At 45.0% G+C, this 18,280-nt stretch overlaps 1 protein-coding gene across 1 annotated transcript in view; it reads right to left on the reverse strand.

Annotated features, from left to right (window-relative positions):
- Window positions 1-18,280, reverse strand: part of FBXW10B (F-box and WD repeat domain containing 10B) — a 33,932-nt gene that overhangs the window by 7,936 nt on the left and 7,716 nt on the right. Inside the window, exons 5-10 of the mRNA XM_084760869.1 lie at window positions 17,991-18,113; window positions 16,372-16,481; window positions 14,407-14,607; window positions 10,476-10,597; window positions 6,222-6,370; window positions 4,769-4,911 (exon numbers count right to left, since the gene is read on the reverse strand). Of these exons, the coding sequence (XP_084616995.1) occupies window positions 4,769-4,911; window positions 6,222-6,370; window positions 10,476-10,597; window positions 14,407-14,607; window positions 16,372-16,481; window positions 17,991-18,113 (848 nt within the window). The remainder of the gene's footprint in view (window positions 1-4,768; window positions 4,912-6,221; window positions 6,371-10,475; window positions 10,598-14,406; window positions 14,608-16,371; window positions 16,482-17,990; window positions 18,114-18,280) is intronic.

Below are 18,280 nucleotides of genomic sequence, written 5' to 3' on the forward strand. Positions count from 1 at the left end.
ACTGGAGTAGCCAAAAGTCACCAGCCAAGGCCAAATTCATCCACCACTTTATCCAACAACAAGAAGAAAAAAACAAAACAGATACCATTTCCTCCCCCACTATATGCATATACAAACTTCACATCCGCTGACAGATTCACTTGGGAAGCGCTCATGTCATCTTTTCCATTGAATGCTCGGCATGTAGCCTATAGCAGGTCGTAAATATATATTTTATTTAAAGGCGGCTTGTGTTTTCAGAGTATGGTGATAGCTACAGGAATATTAATGACATCTCCTCTATTTGGCCTTCACAATTGGTTGAACCCAGGCCAGATGAAGACTCTTCAACACCCTAATAACTATCAAAAGAGAAACAGCAAAGCCCTCAGACAGCAGATGCCTGCCTAGCAGATCTAAAAAGAGCAAAGAGACCAGTTGGCTTGGATCCTACCTTAGGTGGCTGGAGAAGATAGCAAACTAACGTTTGCTATTTAATGTTCAATTCAAAAGGTTCTATTCGAACATTTAAACGTCCAACAAAGTTTTAGAGTTCTGATACCTTAAGCAACTCTTAGTGTGCAGTATTCCAGCCCTGGGGTAGAAATGCCCTGTGCAAATGGGTTTCCCTCACTGTGTCCTTCTTGACTTGGCTGAGCTGGGCCTGTTGGAGGATGGTCTGATGTATTTTGATGCTCTGTGGCCCACCTTTTGACCAATAAAAGGCCAATCACCTGGGCAGGGCAGATGAGATAAGTATGGCTAAGGTTCCCAGGCTTAGGGAGACAGACAGGAATCCTGGGAAGACAGAGAAAAAAGAAAAGAAAGATCCAAGGAGAGAGAGAGGAGAAAGAGGCCTCCATGGGTTAGATGGACGAGACGCACATGGCAGGCGTAGATGGAGGATTTGGCCCAGATGAAAAACATTAGCAAGTATATGGGATTATGGATGTGACATAGCTTGATAGAAATTACTAGAAACAGGTGGCATGGGATTGAGGTAGGTATGGGATACTTGCCCCACTATGGGAAGTAATTTAGAGGATTAATGTCTGCCCTGCCCCAAGTTAACTAAGGCTATTTTAAAATATAACAGGTGTCTGTGTCTTGATTGATTGCTAGCCGGGCATACTGATAATACAGATGATTTGACAACAACATGGGCTTACACGCGCCCCCTCCCCCCAGGTTCTTGTGGCATTTGGTAGTTTAGTCCGTGCCAGTATAGCCTATGATTACATAGCCTATGAGACCTATGAAACCTGGCGCCACCGCATGCTTGTTTTATACATCACTGAGGAAGTCCCTTACCCTCCCATTCTTCCCTCAGGTCCCCCATACATACCCCACACCCCATGACAAGGAATAACAATTTCTACCTCATGTTATTTCTGCTACGACTAAATTAACTGATTTTTTTTTTCAATTTTGTCCAGTACCTGACACAGTGGTGGTTACTGGTCTTAGGCTAGCTCAGGTTCCCTTCAAATTTTATCTGCCCTGTAGACGTCTCGTGCTTTGTTCTTTCTTTCTGAAATTTACTCAGAGAGTGATATCAGTGAAGACAGTAGAGATGGAACTACAAAATTCCGCCCTTCTGTAACAGCAAGAAAAACTGAAAAAAACTGTCAGAATCCATTTTTTTTTCCAGAATCCTAGAAAATTACAGAAGGCTTGTGGCAGCCCAAGAAGCATTTAGACAAGAAAAATGGTCTTTAAAAGTTGATAAGAATGGTGTGTTTTGTGCCTCGTCCATCAGTTGTACCGAGGGGGGTGGAAGTAGCTGCATTCTTAGTACGAGAAGGAGACTAGCGGGCTGCCATGGTGGCGAGTGATGTGTGCTTGTCTAGCGATGTCTGGGAAGACTGTCTCCAAAGGCTTGCCTTTGTGACCTAAGGATTCTCTCAGTCCTGCATCTGCTACGGGAGGAGCAGGTAGATAAGTTGAGCCCTTGCTACCTGAGATGCTAGATACACACTGGGACAAATGCTATGCTACCTAAAGAGCCAGGAAAATGGCGGGAATGAGAGGTCTAGGCCCATATGCCCAGGAATCTAACATCCACAGGAGCGCAGAGGCAGTGCTTAGGAACGGTCCAAGAGCGCCGCGTGTTCTCACTCCCAGCTAACCTAATCTCTCTTCTCCTGAAGGGAACTAAAGTAGGTCAAAGGAGAGAACAGAAAGAAATTAGTAAATATTTTGCAGCTGAATGAAAATGAAAATACAATATTTCAAAGCGTATGGATACCTGTAGTCCCAGCCCTCAGGAGGCTGAAGCAGGAGGCTGCAAGTTTGGGGCTAGCCTGAGCTTCATGACAAGACTCTACCTTAAAAACAAAACAGCCACAGCAATGCTCAGGGGACGTTTTACAGCGCCAATATGCACATTTCTCCAACTGACAACCAAACCTTTTACCTTAGAACTAGAAGAAGGAAAACAAAAAGCAAAACCAAGCAGAAGGGAAGAAATAATATAAAAAACTACAGCATAAGAGGATTTTAAAGATACAGCAAGTCAATGAAACAGAAAGCTAATCCTTTGAAAATATCAACAAACCGTCCTTGATCAACAGTCAGCAAGTCTTTGCTAGGACTAAGCAGGGAGGTAAGAGAGGAAAGGGCTACATATGGATGGATGTGGCCCAGGCTGCTTGCCTAGGCTGGGAGGCCCTGCCTTCAACTCCTAGCACTGAAGAGGAAGTGAAAGAAGAGAGAAGGTTCAGGAAACTAATGTCAAGAAGGAACTAGGGAACATGTCTGCTGACAGATGGAAAGTTATAAAATGTACAATGTTGTGAGTAAACTGTTAACTGCTGTACATTAAAGCAGTGAATTTTATATCATGGAAGCTATGTCTCAATTATAAATTCCAGAAAGTTAATTGTGGTGTGAGTTGTGGAAAAAACATTGAAAAAAATTTCAATCCAGAGTATAAGATTACCATCTGTCAAACCAACTTTCCATGCTCAGATTTCTTCTGATAGCTCCTTCCCCCTTCTCCCACGCTATACTCAGAAATCACAATTTTAGCTGAAAATTTTGAATGCAAAAAGGAGATGCTTTTCCCAGCTCCTCTTCCAGACTTCCTACCATATTCAAAAGACGAATATCAATCCAATCACTAGAGCTCTTCAGAGAAGCAATGTATAAATGAATGCTTGCTGCCAATCAAAAATTTAAAACACTTATATTTAGCTAACACCGATACAGAGCAGTGGAGGGGCCTGCAAACAAAGGCATTAGCCACAACTTCAAGGTAGTTAATGGTTTTCCTGTGTCCATACCAAGTATCAAGAGCCAGTGTGAGGCTGGAGGGGTGGGTCAATGATTAGGAATGCCTTAAGTTCTCACAGAGGGCTGGGCATAGTTCCTAGCATTTGCATGTTGGCTTACAATCACCTGTAACTCCAGTTCCAGGGGATCCAACACCCTCTTCGGACCTCCACAAGAGCCACGCGCTCACATGACACACATACTTATATGCAGGCAAAACACTCACACATAAAGTAAGGAAATCTAATTTAAAACAGTTAAATAACAAGTATGAGTGCTACGTTGGTGGTGACATCCAGCGAGAGTGGCAGTGTCTGAAGGTGTCTGCTAGCAGACAGGAGGCTCATGGATGAATGAGATGACAACCAAATTGTCAGGTTTGCTGAAAACATCATTTTCCAGCATGTAAGTCTTCCTGGATACTATTTAGATGATTTTAAAGACATACAGTTAATAACTTTCAGGAGACATCATAATAAAGTCTTCCTTTTCCTGAGGTCGCAGCTTGGTTGTCCAGGTGGTACACTAAGAGGCTTGTTCAATGGAGATTAGAGAAAGTCACATAACACGGGTGTTACCCAGCGCCCACCTGCTAACAATGTAGATATCAGTCTCCACAAATAGCATACCCACGTGTACACAGCTCTCATACCATATGCCTCTCCGGAGGCTGGTATATAAGGAGTGTCTGGAAATCTAGAGCCTGGCTGATTAAACAACTCTCCTCAGAGAGATTCCCCTAGGGAATTCACTTACTCTTTTAATCAAGTAATATAGCACTGTGTTCCTTGGCACTTTGATGCTCTGAGGGTTAGAAGCATTAGCCATGTAGTCTATAAAAGCCGTAGGCACAGCAGAATCCTTAGTTGGCCAGAGTAGCCGTTCCAAGTGAGCCCAGCTGTGACCTCAGAGTACTTCTAATAGGCGCCAAGCAGCCATCAGCACTAAATTTGAGCTGGGGTGGAAAATGAAACCCATTTGCAATCCTGGAACAGAACCTAATTCCTAAACTTTGAAGTATAAACTTTTAAAATGTCTTTTGTTATTCCAAAACCTTGACATGTCATGTTGGATCATTTTAAAGTTTTGCAAGCGTATTTCCTGGCATAAAGACCGAGCTCAAGAATTCTAAGTTTAGAGTAGGCATTGTTTGGGACAATCTGTCAGTGAGCCAAAGATGTGACTTTATCATGTGTCACGTGTTCTCTGTCATCTCAGCTCTCAGTAGGCAGAAAGAAGATCACAAGTTCAAAGCCAGCCTGGGCTACATAGGGAGACCTACTCTCACTCCATGCAATCTTCCCCAACAACTTCTAAACATTTATATCTACTGCAATTATTTCTCAAGAGAAACAAGGGAGGGTGGGAAGGAATGTCCAGAAGGGAAGATGGTGGTAGAAATGGAAAGAAAGCCGAAAGGAGTGAGGGAGGAATAAAGGGCCAGAAGAGCAGCAGTGCACAGGGGGACCCACCCAGCAAAGGCTGTACATTTACCGTCCCACTCGCCAGCACCTACTTAGGATGCTTGAAGGCCATCAGACACCTCTCATACTTTCCCACCATGCTCCAGGCCATGACCAGGCCATCAGCACCTCCAGACACGAGGTGCCATTGGTTAAAGAACAGGCACTTCACGGCTCCCTCGTGCCCAGTGAGAATCTGCAAGAAAAGATGGCATTGCTTTCAGACCCTCTCAGTTTAGACGGCCAGAGCTGGGGGCTTCTTTAGCGGAACCCCAAAGCTGTACCACACTCCTCCGTGACTGACTCCCCCCCCCCCCCCCCCCCCGCCATTTAGCATGTCCTTCAGCTGACTTAATTTCTCCTCTAAGAAAGGCAGAAAAGCCCATGCCTCCCTCTTGGCAGAAGGTTCTTCCTTCTCAGGAGCAATGTGACAAAGGGTAAGGTCTTGTTCTAGTGGGCCAGTGGGTAGCTCCCTAGAGCACAGGGAGGCCTGAAGTCTCTCTTTGCTGTCACCCTCAGCTCTTTGCCACAACTCAGAGGGTCTCAGGGGCCTTGTTATGCCTGCGGCTGACGCTCAGCCACAAACAAGACAGGTGTGGGAAAATCCTACGTGTCACCTGTGGTCCAGCAAGAATGTGTTTGTGGACACATGCTGTGGTTTGGATGCACCCCATGGAGGAACCCTCAAATTCATAAGTCGATGTTCAAAATTCATAAGCCCCTGAGAGGCGATAGCATTGTGACGCTCCGCTCTCAGAAATGTATTGAGCTGGTCAAGGGTGTGTGGCTTGTCCTGGGAGAGACTTGGTTGTAAGAGCAGGGTGGTCTCTCCGCATGCTTTCTCTGTTGTGTCGCCTCATGTCCTCCACCATGGCATGGCCCATCCCAAAGGCCTTTAGTAGATGCCAGCACCTTGCTCCAGAACTATGAACCAAATAAACTTCTATTCTTTATAGACTATAGCCTCGAGTATTTTGTTAAAAGCAACAAAACATAGACTAGACTAAGACAATTTCTAATGACTTAAAGATGTCAAGTGTTCTCTCATCATAAGTAAGAACAAAAATTACTTTTCCAACACTCAATTTTTTTTCTTTAGTAAATTAATTGGTAGTAGGGCTTCCTTAGAAAAAGAGGGACTAATTTATTGAAAAAGAAACCATGTGTTCGTCCCCTGACCACCAGCTAGGGCCTGGGCAGGATGACTTCTGCCTCTGTTAGGAGGCCCTGGGACTCATAGACTGTAAATGTGCAGAGTCAGAATGCAGCCTTCATCCACCCACATCTCATAATGTGGATCACAGTGTGCGGGTGGATCCTACGATCCCCACCTACCATGAATGTCTTCGGAGACCCTTCCGTGAGTGATTCTGGCTCTCCCTGGTTGCTAGCTATAACTCAATTGCTTGAGGCTGGTCTAGGGAGCTCCATGGAGTCACAGGCTTTCATGTCCTTTTAACCAATCGCCAATGCTCCTGCCCCAGGGCCAGCTCACCCACTACTCACCTTGAACAGCTGAGCTGTGACAAGATGCCACACCTTGACTATGCCTCGCTCACAGCTACTCACAATGTAGGCCTCACTGATCTTGGCAGCCAAGATGGGATCTTTGTGTTTAAACGTCTTCAGGCACTTTCCCGTGTCTATGTCCCATTCTGACGGGGAGGGGTGACAGGAGAGGGAAGGGAGAGGAGAGAGGGTTACAATCATGTTCTGCTTCTTGTCCTAGAACTGAGCTTACTGAGTTTTCCCCAGAAGCCTTCACTAGACTGGTAACCCTCCAGGCTCACCAGCAGTGCACAGAGTCCCCTGACAATAGACCCTTGGGAAAACCAGCAATGCATCGGGCCGTCACTCTGACCCTGGAACTCTGCATCAGAACCGTAGCCTGGACAATGCATGTCCAGTAAGCCTCAAGGATGCTTGCTGTTGAGCGTAGGTGATGAAAATCAAGGCGTATCTAGTGTCATGAGCCTTTCCAGGTGTTTCTTCCTGACCCACACCTGTGATCAACAAAAGGCAAGTTGTCGTCCTTTCTAGGTATTTCTGGCTCTGACTTTGGGATTTTTGTAGCATCATTTGCACAGATAAAGGTGGGTTTGGTGGTGTTCCTCAGCAGACTGTTAGAGAACTGCACCATCAAGTTCTGAGGATGAGGTAGGGATGGAGGTGATGGATGGGTGAGCAAATAGAGCTACAGGAAATTCTCATTTGCATGTTCTCAGAAATCTTGCCCTCCTTGCACTAAGGCTGCTTGCTAGAACAAATTGCCACGTTTCTAGCTGAAACCCTCCCCCCACCCCCTCCTTGTCCTTTGGCTTCTCTGAGACTGTGGGTTGTACTGTGATTATCCTTTACTTAACACCTAATATCCACTTATAAGTGAGCACGTACCATGTTTGTTTTTCTGGGGCTGAGTTGATTTTTCTAGTTTCATGCATTGACCTGCAAATTTCATGATGTCATTTTTTTTTTTAAAGAGTTGAGTAAATACTCCATTGTGCAAATGCCCCATATTTTCTTTATCCATTCTTCAGTTGAGGGACATATAGATTGTTTCTATTTTCTGACTATTATGAATAAAGCCATTTTGAGCATAGTTGAGCAAGTGTCTTTGTGGCATGGGGGGCGTGTCCTTTGGGAATATTCCTGAGAGTTTCTTTTTTTTTTTTTTTTTTTAGTTTGGGTCTTGAGAAAGGTTGATTCCTAATTTTCTGAGAAACTGCCATATTAATTTCCATAGAGTCTGTACAAATTTGTACTCCCTTGAGCAATAGAGGGTGTTCCCACTGTATCCCGTCCTCACCAGCATGAGCTGTCACTTGCATTACTCTTCTTAGCCATTCTGAGGGATGTAAGATGGAATGTCAATGCAGTTTTGATTTGCATTTCCCTGATGGCTAAGGACAGTGAATGTGTCTTTAAGCATTGCTCAGCCATTTTAGATTCCTCTATTGAGAATTCTGTTTAGATCTGTACCCCATTTTTAATTGGATTATTTGGCTTGGTGATGTCTGGTTTCTTGAGTTCTTTATATATTTTGGATATTAGCCCTCTATCGGATATGGAGTTGGTGAAGATCTTTTCCCACTCTGTGGGAAATGTATTGTCTCTTACAGAACTGAGCTACGATGCCACATGGCTGAAGCCAAGGTGTCAGCACAAAGATGCTCCAGCGGAAAGCCATTTCTTTATCCTCCTCTGTGACCTTTTGGAAGCTGCCCTGTCCCTTGGTTCATGGCCTGTTCTTCCACCATCAAAGCCAGGAACATTCCACTTCTTCAGCCCTCTTTCATTTCCATTGGATTACAGTCAAACACCTCTCTGGCTTTTATGGAATCACATGAATATGCTGGCCCACCATCAAAAATCCAGAATAATCTCCACATTTTAAGGCCATTAACTTAATTATATCTGAAAAAAATCCTTTTTTGTTTCCCAAGATGAATGTGTGTGTGTGTGTGTGTGTGTGTGTGTGTGTGTGTGTGTGTGTGTGTGTGTCTAAGGAGGGACCCTTCTGTGGGCAGTACCCCAGTTGGCTCAAAGACTTCCACAGTGGTGACCAAGCTTCCAACACATGAGCCTTTAGAGGAACACAACTAAGCACAAGACAATAGAGTCACCAGTTCCAAAGATTAGGGTGTAAACATTTTTGCTTGGCCATTGTTCACCTGCTGTAGCCAACACGTCTAAAACTGAACCTATGACACCCTCTCCACTTTCTCCCTATTTTGTTCTCCCTCTGTAGTCTTTATTTTTTCCATGAATTGTATTTTTATAAGCCTGGCATCCTGGAATTGTTCGGTGGCATTATTATTTGATTTTATAGCCTTCTTTTGCCTTCCAGTTGACAAGAAAGTCCTGGTAATTTCCCCTTTGGAAGTCTCTGTTTGGCCTGGGCAGATCTGTCTGCATTTCTTTGCCCTTGCCTGGTGTCTGATATTTTGAAGATACTGTGGCAGCTCTCTAGAGTTCAAGGTGTTTTAATTTGTTCCCTATCTCCACATTGTCACCTTCTTCTAGATTCTTCCAAACTCTCATCCGAGTTATTGTCTGAAGTACACTGTTGTTGTTATTTTACCAGTATGGCCTAATGATGTTTATTATTAGGCCTATAATTATTATATCGGCAGTATTTTCTAACCCGCTAGCAATCAAGACACAGACACCTGCTATATTTTAAAATAGCCTTAGTTAACCTGGGGCGGGGATGATATTAATCTCTCAAACTGCTTCCTATAGTGGGGCAGGTATGGAGTACCTGTCCTAATCCCATGCCATCTGGCTCTAACAATTTCTATCAAGCTACCTCTGATCCATAATCCCAAATACTTGCTAATTAGTATCATCTGGGCCAAGTCTCCATCCACACTGGAGAATTGTTGGAGGTTGGTCTGATGTATTTTGATACTAATTACTGTTTGCTGTCTCTGTGACCCACCTTGCCTGGAGTCTAACCTATTTGACCAATAAAAGACCATCACCCTCGGGCAGGGCAAATGGGATAGGTGTGGCTAAGGTTCCCCGGGCTCAGGGAGAGAGGGAGAATCCTGGGAGGAAGGAAGGACTAGAGGAGAAGAGGAAGAAGGCCATCATGGGTTAAGTGGAGGAGAAGCACTTGGCTGGCATGGATGGAAACTTGGCCCAGATGATAATAATTAGCAAGTAATTGGGATTATGGATGAGAGGTAGCTTGATAGAAATTATTAAAAGCAGATGGCATAGGATATTGGGGCAGGTGTCCCACTATGGGAAGTAGTTTAGGGGATTAATATCATCCCTGCCCCAGGTTAACTAAGGCTATTTTAAAATATAACAGGCGTCTGTGTCTTGATTGATTGCTAATGGGTTATACTGCTTGCCATTATAATAATTATAGGCCTGATAATAAACATCATTAGGCCATATTGGTAAATTAACAACAACAGCACACATTGCATCATGTCACGCCCAAACTGCAAACACAGCCGTGGCTTTAAGGTGCAGTGTTGCATCATGGTGCAGGAAGTGCTCTATAACCAGTCGCCAAACAAGCTTAGACGACCAACATCCAATACCACACACAGCGGCCCATCCAAATGGGAAGTACTCTTCATCCTCCTGGGCAACTATCTATCCTTGCTCACTCTGCTTGCCATATCTTCTACTGCCTGCCTATGAAACTACACATCTTTAAGATCACACCCAAGTGGCAATCTGCCCAATGGAGCTTTTCCTCACTTACTCTTATGTCTATGCTTCCTTTGGATGCTGCCTGTGGTTAGGAGCGCATGACTGAGAGCTAGTCTTCGGCTCAGATCTCTTTGTACCTCTGACTGTGGCTGCCTTTCTGCCTCAGTGGTTGAGATGGTAGTGCTAATTACCAACTTGACAAAGCCTAGAACCACCTGGGGGGATGGGCCTCAGGACATGTCTGTTGGGGATTATCTTAATTGCACTAATTAAGGTGGGATGACCCATCCACTGTGGGTGGCAGCATTCCCTAGGCAGGTGATTCTGCAGTACGGTTGAGTGGCTAGATTGACAGATGCGTGAGTAGATGCATAAGTAAGAGAATAAAGACCAGTTATAGAAATAAGTGAGGCACAAGCCGAGTGAGGAGAAATGTGCTTGAAATCCCAGACGCCAGGAGGCTGAAATGTAAGGATCATGAGTTCAAAGCAGCCCAGGCTATAATCACTAGACCCTACCTAAGGTGGAGGAGGAGGGAAGGAGAGACCGGGCAGAGAGAAAACAAGAAAATTAAAGCAGATTTCTTACCTTTCACATGTCCATCTTTTGCTCCAGATACAAGCCTGTTCTTATATAAATCCAGGCAAGTGATTGTGCCCTGGTGGCCATAGAAGATTCGTATGCAAGCCCCAGTTTTCACATCCCAGTATCTGCAGAAGTGGGGGCGTGCTTTAGAGATTTTCAGAAGGCCCAGAGGATCCCACTATATAGTGCAGGATACTTTATACTCCATTCCTTCAGATAGCTAGGTGGTTAAATAGGCAGCAGAGTCCTTCACTGTTAACATATGGGAAGATTATCCTTATAGAAGAACCAAGTCAGCACAGTGCACACGTTAGGACTAGTGACCGAAGTGAGCAAGACTGTTGGACACAGATCAACCTACAAAACTTGTACCCATTCCTCTATCAAAAAAAAAAAATGTTAAGACATTAGGCTATGATGCCATTCTGAATGGAATAGAATTATGAGGTTTAATAAAGAGTGCACAAGACTGTTATAGTTTTAAACAGAACAAAGAAGGCAGCTGGAAGGCTGGAGAGATGGCTCAGAGCTTAAGAGCACCGACTGCTCTTCCAGAGGTCCTGAGTTCAATTCCCAGCAACCACATGGTGGCTCACAACCATCTATAATGAGATCTGGTGCCCTCTTCTGGCCTGCAGGTGTACACATAGGCCAAGTGGTGTGTGTGTGTGTGTGTGTGTGTGTGTGTGTGTGTGTGTATCTTTAAAAAAAGAAAAAGAAAAAAAGAAGGGAGCTGGAGAGATAACTGAGTAAGAAAGACAAGGACCCAAGTCTGATATGCCCCCCAAAGACCTACGTAATAAAAAGCCCAGCATGACAACCTATGCACGTAGTGTGAGTGCTGGGGAGGAGGCAGATCCATGGGGCCTACCAGCCAGTCAGCCTAGCCTGTGAGGTGAGGTCTGGACCATTGATACACTCTTATCTCAAGAAAGAAAAAAAAAGGTGGACACATATGTTGAGGCCTTCTCCTTTTGGATAGCATTACTGTGGCCTACCAGCAGCAGCATCTCAGCTTGTTGCTGATATAGGAAAAAACTCTCTGTGCAAGGTCAGGTTGACCAAAAACCATCTATATATTCAGCATATGCTAGTGCTTGGCTACTCCTCGAAATTCCCCAACCACAAGCACAGCTGGCCCTAACCATAAACCCCACTTGGGACCAATCAAATTAAAGGTCAGCTAGAACTACTTTTTCTAGTTAACAAAACTAACTTAAGTCAAAGGTGACGACCCTGTTCCACTGCCCTCCCCTCCCCTCCCCCTGCCACCCTCAAATGTTGAGGTCCAGGGGAAGCCTCACAAACCACTCAGACACCTATCTCAGTCAGATATTGATGGTTTATTGAACACACGCCCCAAAACTGATCATGATCAGGGACACAGTTCAGCTGAACTGTGACCCGCCCCCCTGCCCCCACTAGCTTTCTTTGAAGACAGTTTATAAAGGGGAAAAAAAAAAAAAACCAATTGCCTCACACAGGGCGGAGGGGTGGGGGACCAGGGGCACAGTTGCCTCACACAGGGCGGAGGGGTGGGGGACCGGGGGCGATGCACAGTTGCATCAGAATGATCAGTCCTGGCTCAAGTTCTTTTTGCAAATCGGTTCTCACTAACCTTGAATGTGAGGCTGGGCAGCCGGGGTTGGCTGTGGCTATGTTTGGGGGAACTTCCAGCAAGGCCACGAGTGAGTGAGGCCATGGGATACGCCAAGAATCACAAACTCATTAAACATAAACATAGCTTACGGTCAGCCTGACCTTACAGAGGCCTTTCCCCATATCAGCAACAAGTTGAAAGGAAGGGACGGGTGAGCTTGGAACAAGCAGCCATGCCTTTTGTTATGCTAAAGGAGCAGACCTTGTACAGGAGAAATAGTGGGTCATGGCACACCATTGGGAAAGATTAGGCGGGGCCCATAGCTATAGCTCAGTGTCTAGCATTTGTGAAGTCCTGGGTTCAATCGCCAGCTCCAGGGCTAGGGGTAGAGGTTAGGTAGTAAGTGCCCTGTGGTGTGGGAGGGCGAGATAGAGGTAAAATAGGCTAAACTAATAGATGAATGAAAACAGGACCACGGTCACGTGGTGTGAACTGTGGTGTACAGGCGGCACACTTCCCTTTCTCTAATGTCCGAAGACAAGAAAACAAACCCGAACAAACAAGCGTCAGAGAACGGCTGCAATATGACTGAGATAAAGGACTTGTCCCGCCACATACAGAGATTTAAAGACAAAAAGTAATTAAGACATCGTTGAGCAAGGACAGCCAGACAGAAAAATGAAATAGAACAGAGAGCCTATAAAATGGCAAGATAGGGAAGAGAGAGTCATAGGGCACAGCTAGCCATGTAGACCAGCGGAAGAAGGCCTTTTTATTCTATTTTATTTTATTTTATTCATGAATGATGCTGAGACAGTTGGGGACACAAATGAAGAACCTCTTAAAACAAGAGACAGTCATAACAAAACAAAAAAAAAAAATGAGTTTTAGGTGCACTGAAGACCTGAAAGTGAAAGGCAAGAAAAAAAAATAAAAAGACACCACAAAGCCAGACATGATGTTGGACACCTGTAACCCCAGCATTCCAGAAGCTAAGGCAGGAAGGTTGCCATGAGTTCGAGTCTAGCCTGAGCTACATAGCTAGGCGCTTAAAACAAACAAACCCACAACCCAAAACTCATGCGCACAGGCATCAGGTGACGTAGCCAAGATGGTGTGGCAGCACACTAGAACTAAACACCAGCTATAACACAAGTTCTTAGCTGCAGACATTGACCCGGAACACACTGTGACTGCTCACAAACAAGCTGTGACTGCTGTGCTCATCCTATCGTCAATCTGAAACCGAATCCAGGGCAAAAATCACGCATTTCCAAAGTACAATTCATCTATTTTGTCTTAAGATGGGTATAAGTAAATAGTTAATATTTCTGAAAATATATAATCAAGAAGCAAACTCTAAAAAAAAATAGAAGACAATAATCTCTATAAACCTTGGGCCACGTTACCCTGTCTGGAGAAAAGAAACAAGAAGGAAGATGAGGTCACTCAGAGGTCAGGGAGGGCTCTTTCCCGGTCTGGGTGAGCAGTGGCCACATTAATTACATTCTTTGATAAGAGGGGCTGAAGGGAGGGCTCAGGCACCAACCAGAGTTGGGTCCTCTGAACCTACACCCGACAGCTCACAGCGGTCTATAGCTGTAGCTCCAGGGCATCCAACTTCCTCTCTAGCTCCAAGAGCAACGGTACTCATTTCCATATACCCACCCACAGGCGCACACGCACGTATACATAATTTTTTTTTAGTTTTTATGAAATAAATCTCTAAAACTAATATATACAAATATACAGTGTAAACATGATTTTGCCTCGCCTCTACGTTTTATTTTGCACCCATGAGAAAACTAACTTCCCTTGAAGGAATTTATTTTCAAAAATATATAAATTACATCTTTATTTAGGAATATGTTTTTAGGGGGCTGGAGAGATGGCTCAGACGTTAAGGGCATCGACTGCTCTTCCAAAAGTCCTGAGTTCAATTCCCAGCAACCACCTGGCGGTTCACAACCATCTATAATGAGATCTAGTGCCCTCATCTGGCCTGCAGGTGTACATGCAAGCTGGACACAGTATACATAATAAATAAATAAATCTTTAAAAAAAAAAAAAAGAACATGTTTTTAGAAAAAGAAAATTTCTGATTTTCAATGCCAACATCTGATAACTTACAAATCTATTTCAAACAGTAAATAATACTGTGGCTTTTATCTTGCAAAAAAATCTACTTTTATAGATATTCTAGAAGCAATAATAATTCAGGATAGCCTATAAATAAACACAAAATGGAAAACAGGAACCATGCTCGCTTCTCCCAAAGGCTACCTAGTTTTCACTGGCCCTGGGTGGACAGCGACCATGACCTGTATCTCTCACCTGATGCTCAGGTCGTAACTTCCACTTATGAGAATGCTATCATCCTCGGAGAGGAAGAGAGCCTTGACACTGCCAGCGTGGCCTCGGAACTCGGTGGGCATCTCTTTGACCTTCATGATATCCAGGAGGTGGATCTTCCGGTTGAATGACACAGCCACCAGATCTCCTCCACCATAGTGGATGATTCTGTTTTGGTCCCACCTGGGCTTCAGCATGTGGTGGAGGTGGATTAAAGGGACAAGGAGTTAGTGTCCTTCCTGGGCTAACACAGCACCTGACTTCTGCCTACAGCAGTGGGATGATGGGAAATCTGGGACTTTTCAAATGATCCCTACCTCATATCACAAAAGTCTATAGCAAGAGATTAACCCCTGAAGGCATCGGTAAATAAACATAAATCTGCTTATGTATGCTAAATCCTGCCAGGGCAGACTGAGTGACAGGTCTATGCTCCTTGGTACCACTGACAATGAAGAAGAATGTGGTATGCCCTTGTTCATTTTGAGCTTTATAACCAGTCCACCTCTGACAGGTAAGATGGACCAAGCTCCCAATAAGAAAACTATTATAGATTTAGGTATCATAGGAATAGGATAACCAAATAATTTGCCCAAATTGTGAAAGAGGACACTGTTATTAAGTACACCAGGCCTTGCAGGGTTAAGGAAGCAATGCTCCAGCAAACAGAAAGGCAAAAATCACTTTGAAAAGGAGAAAAATCTTGGTTTTTAATCTCCTGGTTTCTTGTGTAATACCTATAGTGCAACACGCTCCACCTTCATCTAAAAAGCAGCTGTCACCAAACAAGTTGTCAACCCATCCCCATGCAGACCAAAAATAAAATACAGCCAGCCTCTATAAAAACCTGTGAATAGGCCAAAAATATGGCCCAAAAAAAAAAAACCTATTAAAATGCTTTCTTAAGGCTGTGGCAGTGCAGCCAGGTGCTGACTCAGTGGCAGGTCATACGGCCTAGCATGTGTGAGGCCCCATGTTCCATGCCAGCCGTAAAGGGGAAGGGGGCAGGCCTTTTGTGGCATATGCAAATGATGTCATGTGGTATAATTATTATAAATGCATTTTTATATTTAGAATAGTGCTATGTGTTCAAAAACATGATTCTTTCTAGAGTTCAATCGTGTAGTGGCTAGGTTTATGTCAAGTTGACATAAGCTGGAGTCATCTAAGAGGAAGGAACCTCAGGTGAAATTGCCTCCAAAAAGATAATGGCTGTGGGCAAGCCTATAGGGCATTTTCTTAATTAGTGATTGAAATAAAAACGCCCAATCCATTGTGGGTGGGGATACCTCTGGACTGGTGATTCTGGGTTCTATAAGAAAGCAGACTAAGCAAGCCATGAGGAGCAAGCCAGTAAGCAGCATTCCTCCACGGCCTCTGCATCAGCTCCTGCCTTCGGGTTCCTGCCCAGTCTGAGTTCCTGCCTTGGCTTCCCTCAATGGACTGTGATTCAAGATATGTAAGCTGAATAAACCGTTTCCTCCCCCAAGGTGCTTTTGGTCGTGGTGTTTCACCACAGCAGCAGTAGCCCTAAGTAGCACAAATATGAGTGGTGGTTGTCTCCCAGTGACACACAATCACATGAGCGTATTTCTCTGTACTCTGACTGGGAACTATCTGCAGGGCTTTCCTCCCAGTCGCCATGTATCGGTTCTCAAGTTGGAATAAGACAATAGTGAAATTTCAAAGAACCAAAGATGGTGTGCATATAACCCGCACAGATTTCTGTTGGTCAGAATATCCCAAACTAAGGAAGGTGTCCCTTGCTGCAGAGAATGGTGCAGCTGAGACATCTGTGGTTCCGGCAGGTTTCTCTGCCAGGTCAGACCTGGAGCCGAAGGTGGGGAGCCACGCCTCCAAAGTCAGTGAAAGATCTAGAGAAATCCAAGGGGCCTGCTGAAGTGCTTCACAGGCCCTTGGCGTCTGACCTCTCACAGCAGTACTCACGTGTCAGACAGAATGCGGATGTTGTAGGTGCCACAGAAAACATTCCTCTCCTCCATCTGCACCAGATGAGTTTCCTGGTTCTGGTACGCCGTAAACAAGTTGTAATCATTCTAAAGAAGAGACAGCTGGAGTCAAAGTCGGCACGGACTTTCTCCAGAGTCCAAGATGCACTACTCTCCCCTCCCCCACCCCCAATCTCCAGGGGACTCTTCCCCTCAAGGATGTAGCTGCTGTTTGGGGATGATGGGGAGAGGCCCATAAGCAAACACTTAAATTAGCTGTGCACTAGGAAACACTAAGACGAAGGCAATAATTCATGTTCCACCTCTGACTTTTCTACAGTTTGGTCCAATGCCCTTTCATGGCTGAATTCCAAGTGTTGGCTGAAACACAACTTTGCTCAAAATGAGTTCACATAGGCAAGCTCACGTGAACATGCCAACATGGGCACGCTCACGTGGGCAAGCTCACACAGGCATGCTCACGTGAGCAAGCTCAGATCACAGTTGCCATTGGCCAACCATCTCACAAAGTCGGGATTCTGTATTTATAGCTCAGGTACCCGATAGCACAGAACACGCCGGATCGTAGCCACATGTGAAACTTATGCTGCACTCTGCGCGTTTGAGTGCATTGCTCACCGTACACTTGACCTTCATTGTCCATGCAGCTGACTCACAAAGAAGACCACCTGCCCACACAGTACTTGCACCTCCTTACAGGTGGCAGATCTGAGACTCAGAGAGGGAAAATAAGTTTTATCCAGTCTCTAGAGGATGCTTCCCTTCTCCCCACTCTTTATTCCTCCTTTCAATTTCTGAATGGCTCCAGCCTGCCAGGCAGGAAATTTCTGATATAGATGACTGAACTGAACCTCCATTTCCACTCCTCAACCCAGACCTCAAAACGCTGGAAAGCAGCCACACGAGGCAGGTGGGAAAGAAAGAGCGAGACTGTCCTGAGAGCAGCCTACAACATCATGTTTGCGTCAGACAGGCCTGAGAGCATCCCCCTTGGAAGTCTCTTCCTCTGATGCCTTCATCCCTCCGTTCAACTCTTCTAAATCTTTAGCCACACAGAGATGCTCACCTCAGAACAATCTGCAAACCTGCCTTATCTCAGGGCCCATGAAGCTTTTAGACTTAAAGGAGAAACAAACTTAGAAAAGACGTGTCTGTGTGCATGTGCCCATGTGTGTACGTGTGTGTGTGTGTGTGTGTGTGTGTGTACACATGTGTGTGTGGATGTGTAGATGTGTGGATGCACATGTGCTTGGTGCATGTGTGTGCATGTTCATGTGTGTGTTTAACATGTGGACTCCTAGGACAAAAGGGAATCTGAGGCCTGGCTGACCCCACTCGCAGCCAGATGACTTGCTGCCATTGACATAGACCACTGAGAGGACAGTCCAGTGACTCCCACTCATCCAATAGATGATGACATCAAGGCTTGGGTAGAAGGGTGACTTATATGTGGGTAGCCACACAGAAGAACTTTGGTCCCCTCAGGGTGTGGTACCTCCCGGAAGCCAGTGCCCTTGCTTGGGGATGTCAAGCTTCAGTGGCCAACAGGAACATGACACTTGGAGCTGCTTCCCTGAGATGTCACTGAGACCTTACCTTGGTTCTCAGCTTCCACTTCTGATTTTTTGACCGCGACCGCTTCCCATCATCTGTTATTTTAGGGACTGGGATAGAGACTTTGTTGGCGTAATTGGGATCTATTCCCCTCGTGTAGGACCCCTGTGCAGTTAAAAAAAGAAACAAAGACACTTGGACATCTGTACTCCTGTGTACATCATCACACTATCCACAATAGCTAAAATTAAAAACTAAGGTAAATATCCATTAAAGATGTACACACACACACACACACACACACACACACACACACACACACGCATGCTCAC

The sequence above is a fragment of the Acomys minous genome (genome assembly GCF_964271855.1).
Source record: "Acomys minous genome assembly, chromosome: 16".
Taxonomy (NCBI): Eukaryota; Metazoa; Chordata; class Mammalia; order Rodentia; family Muridae; genus Acomys; species Acomys minous.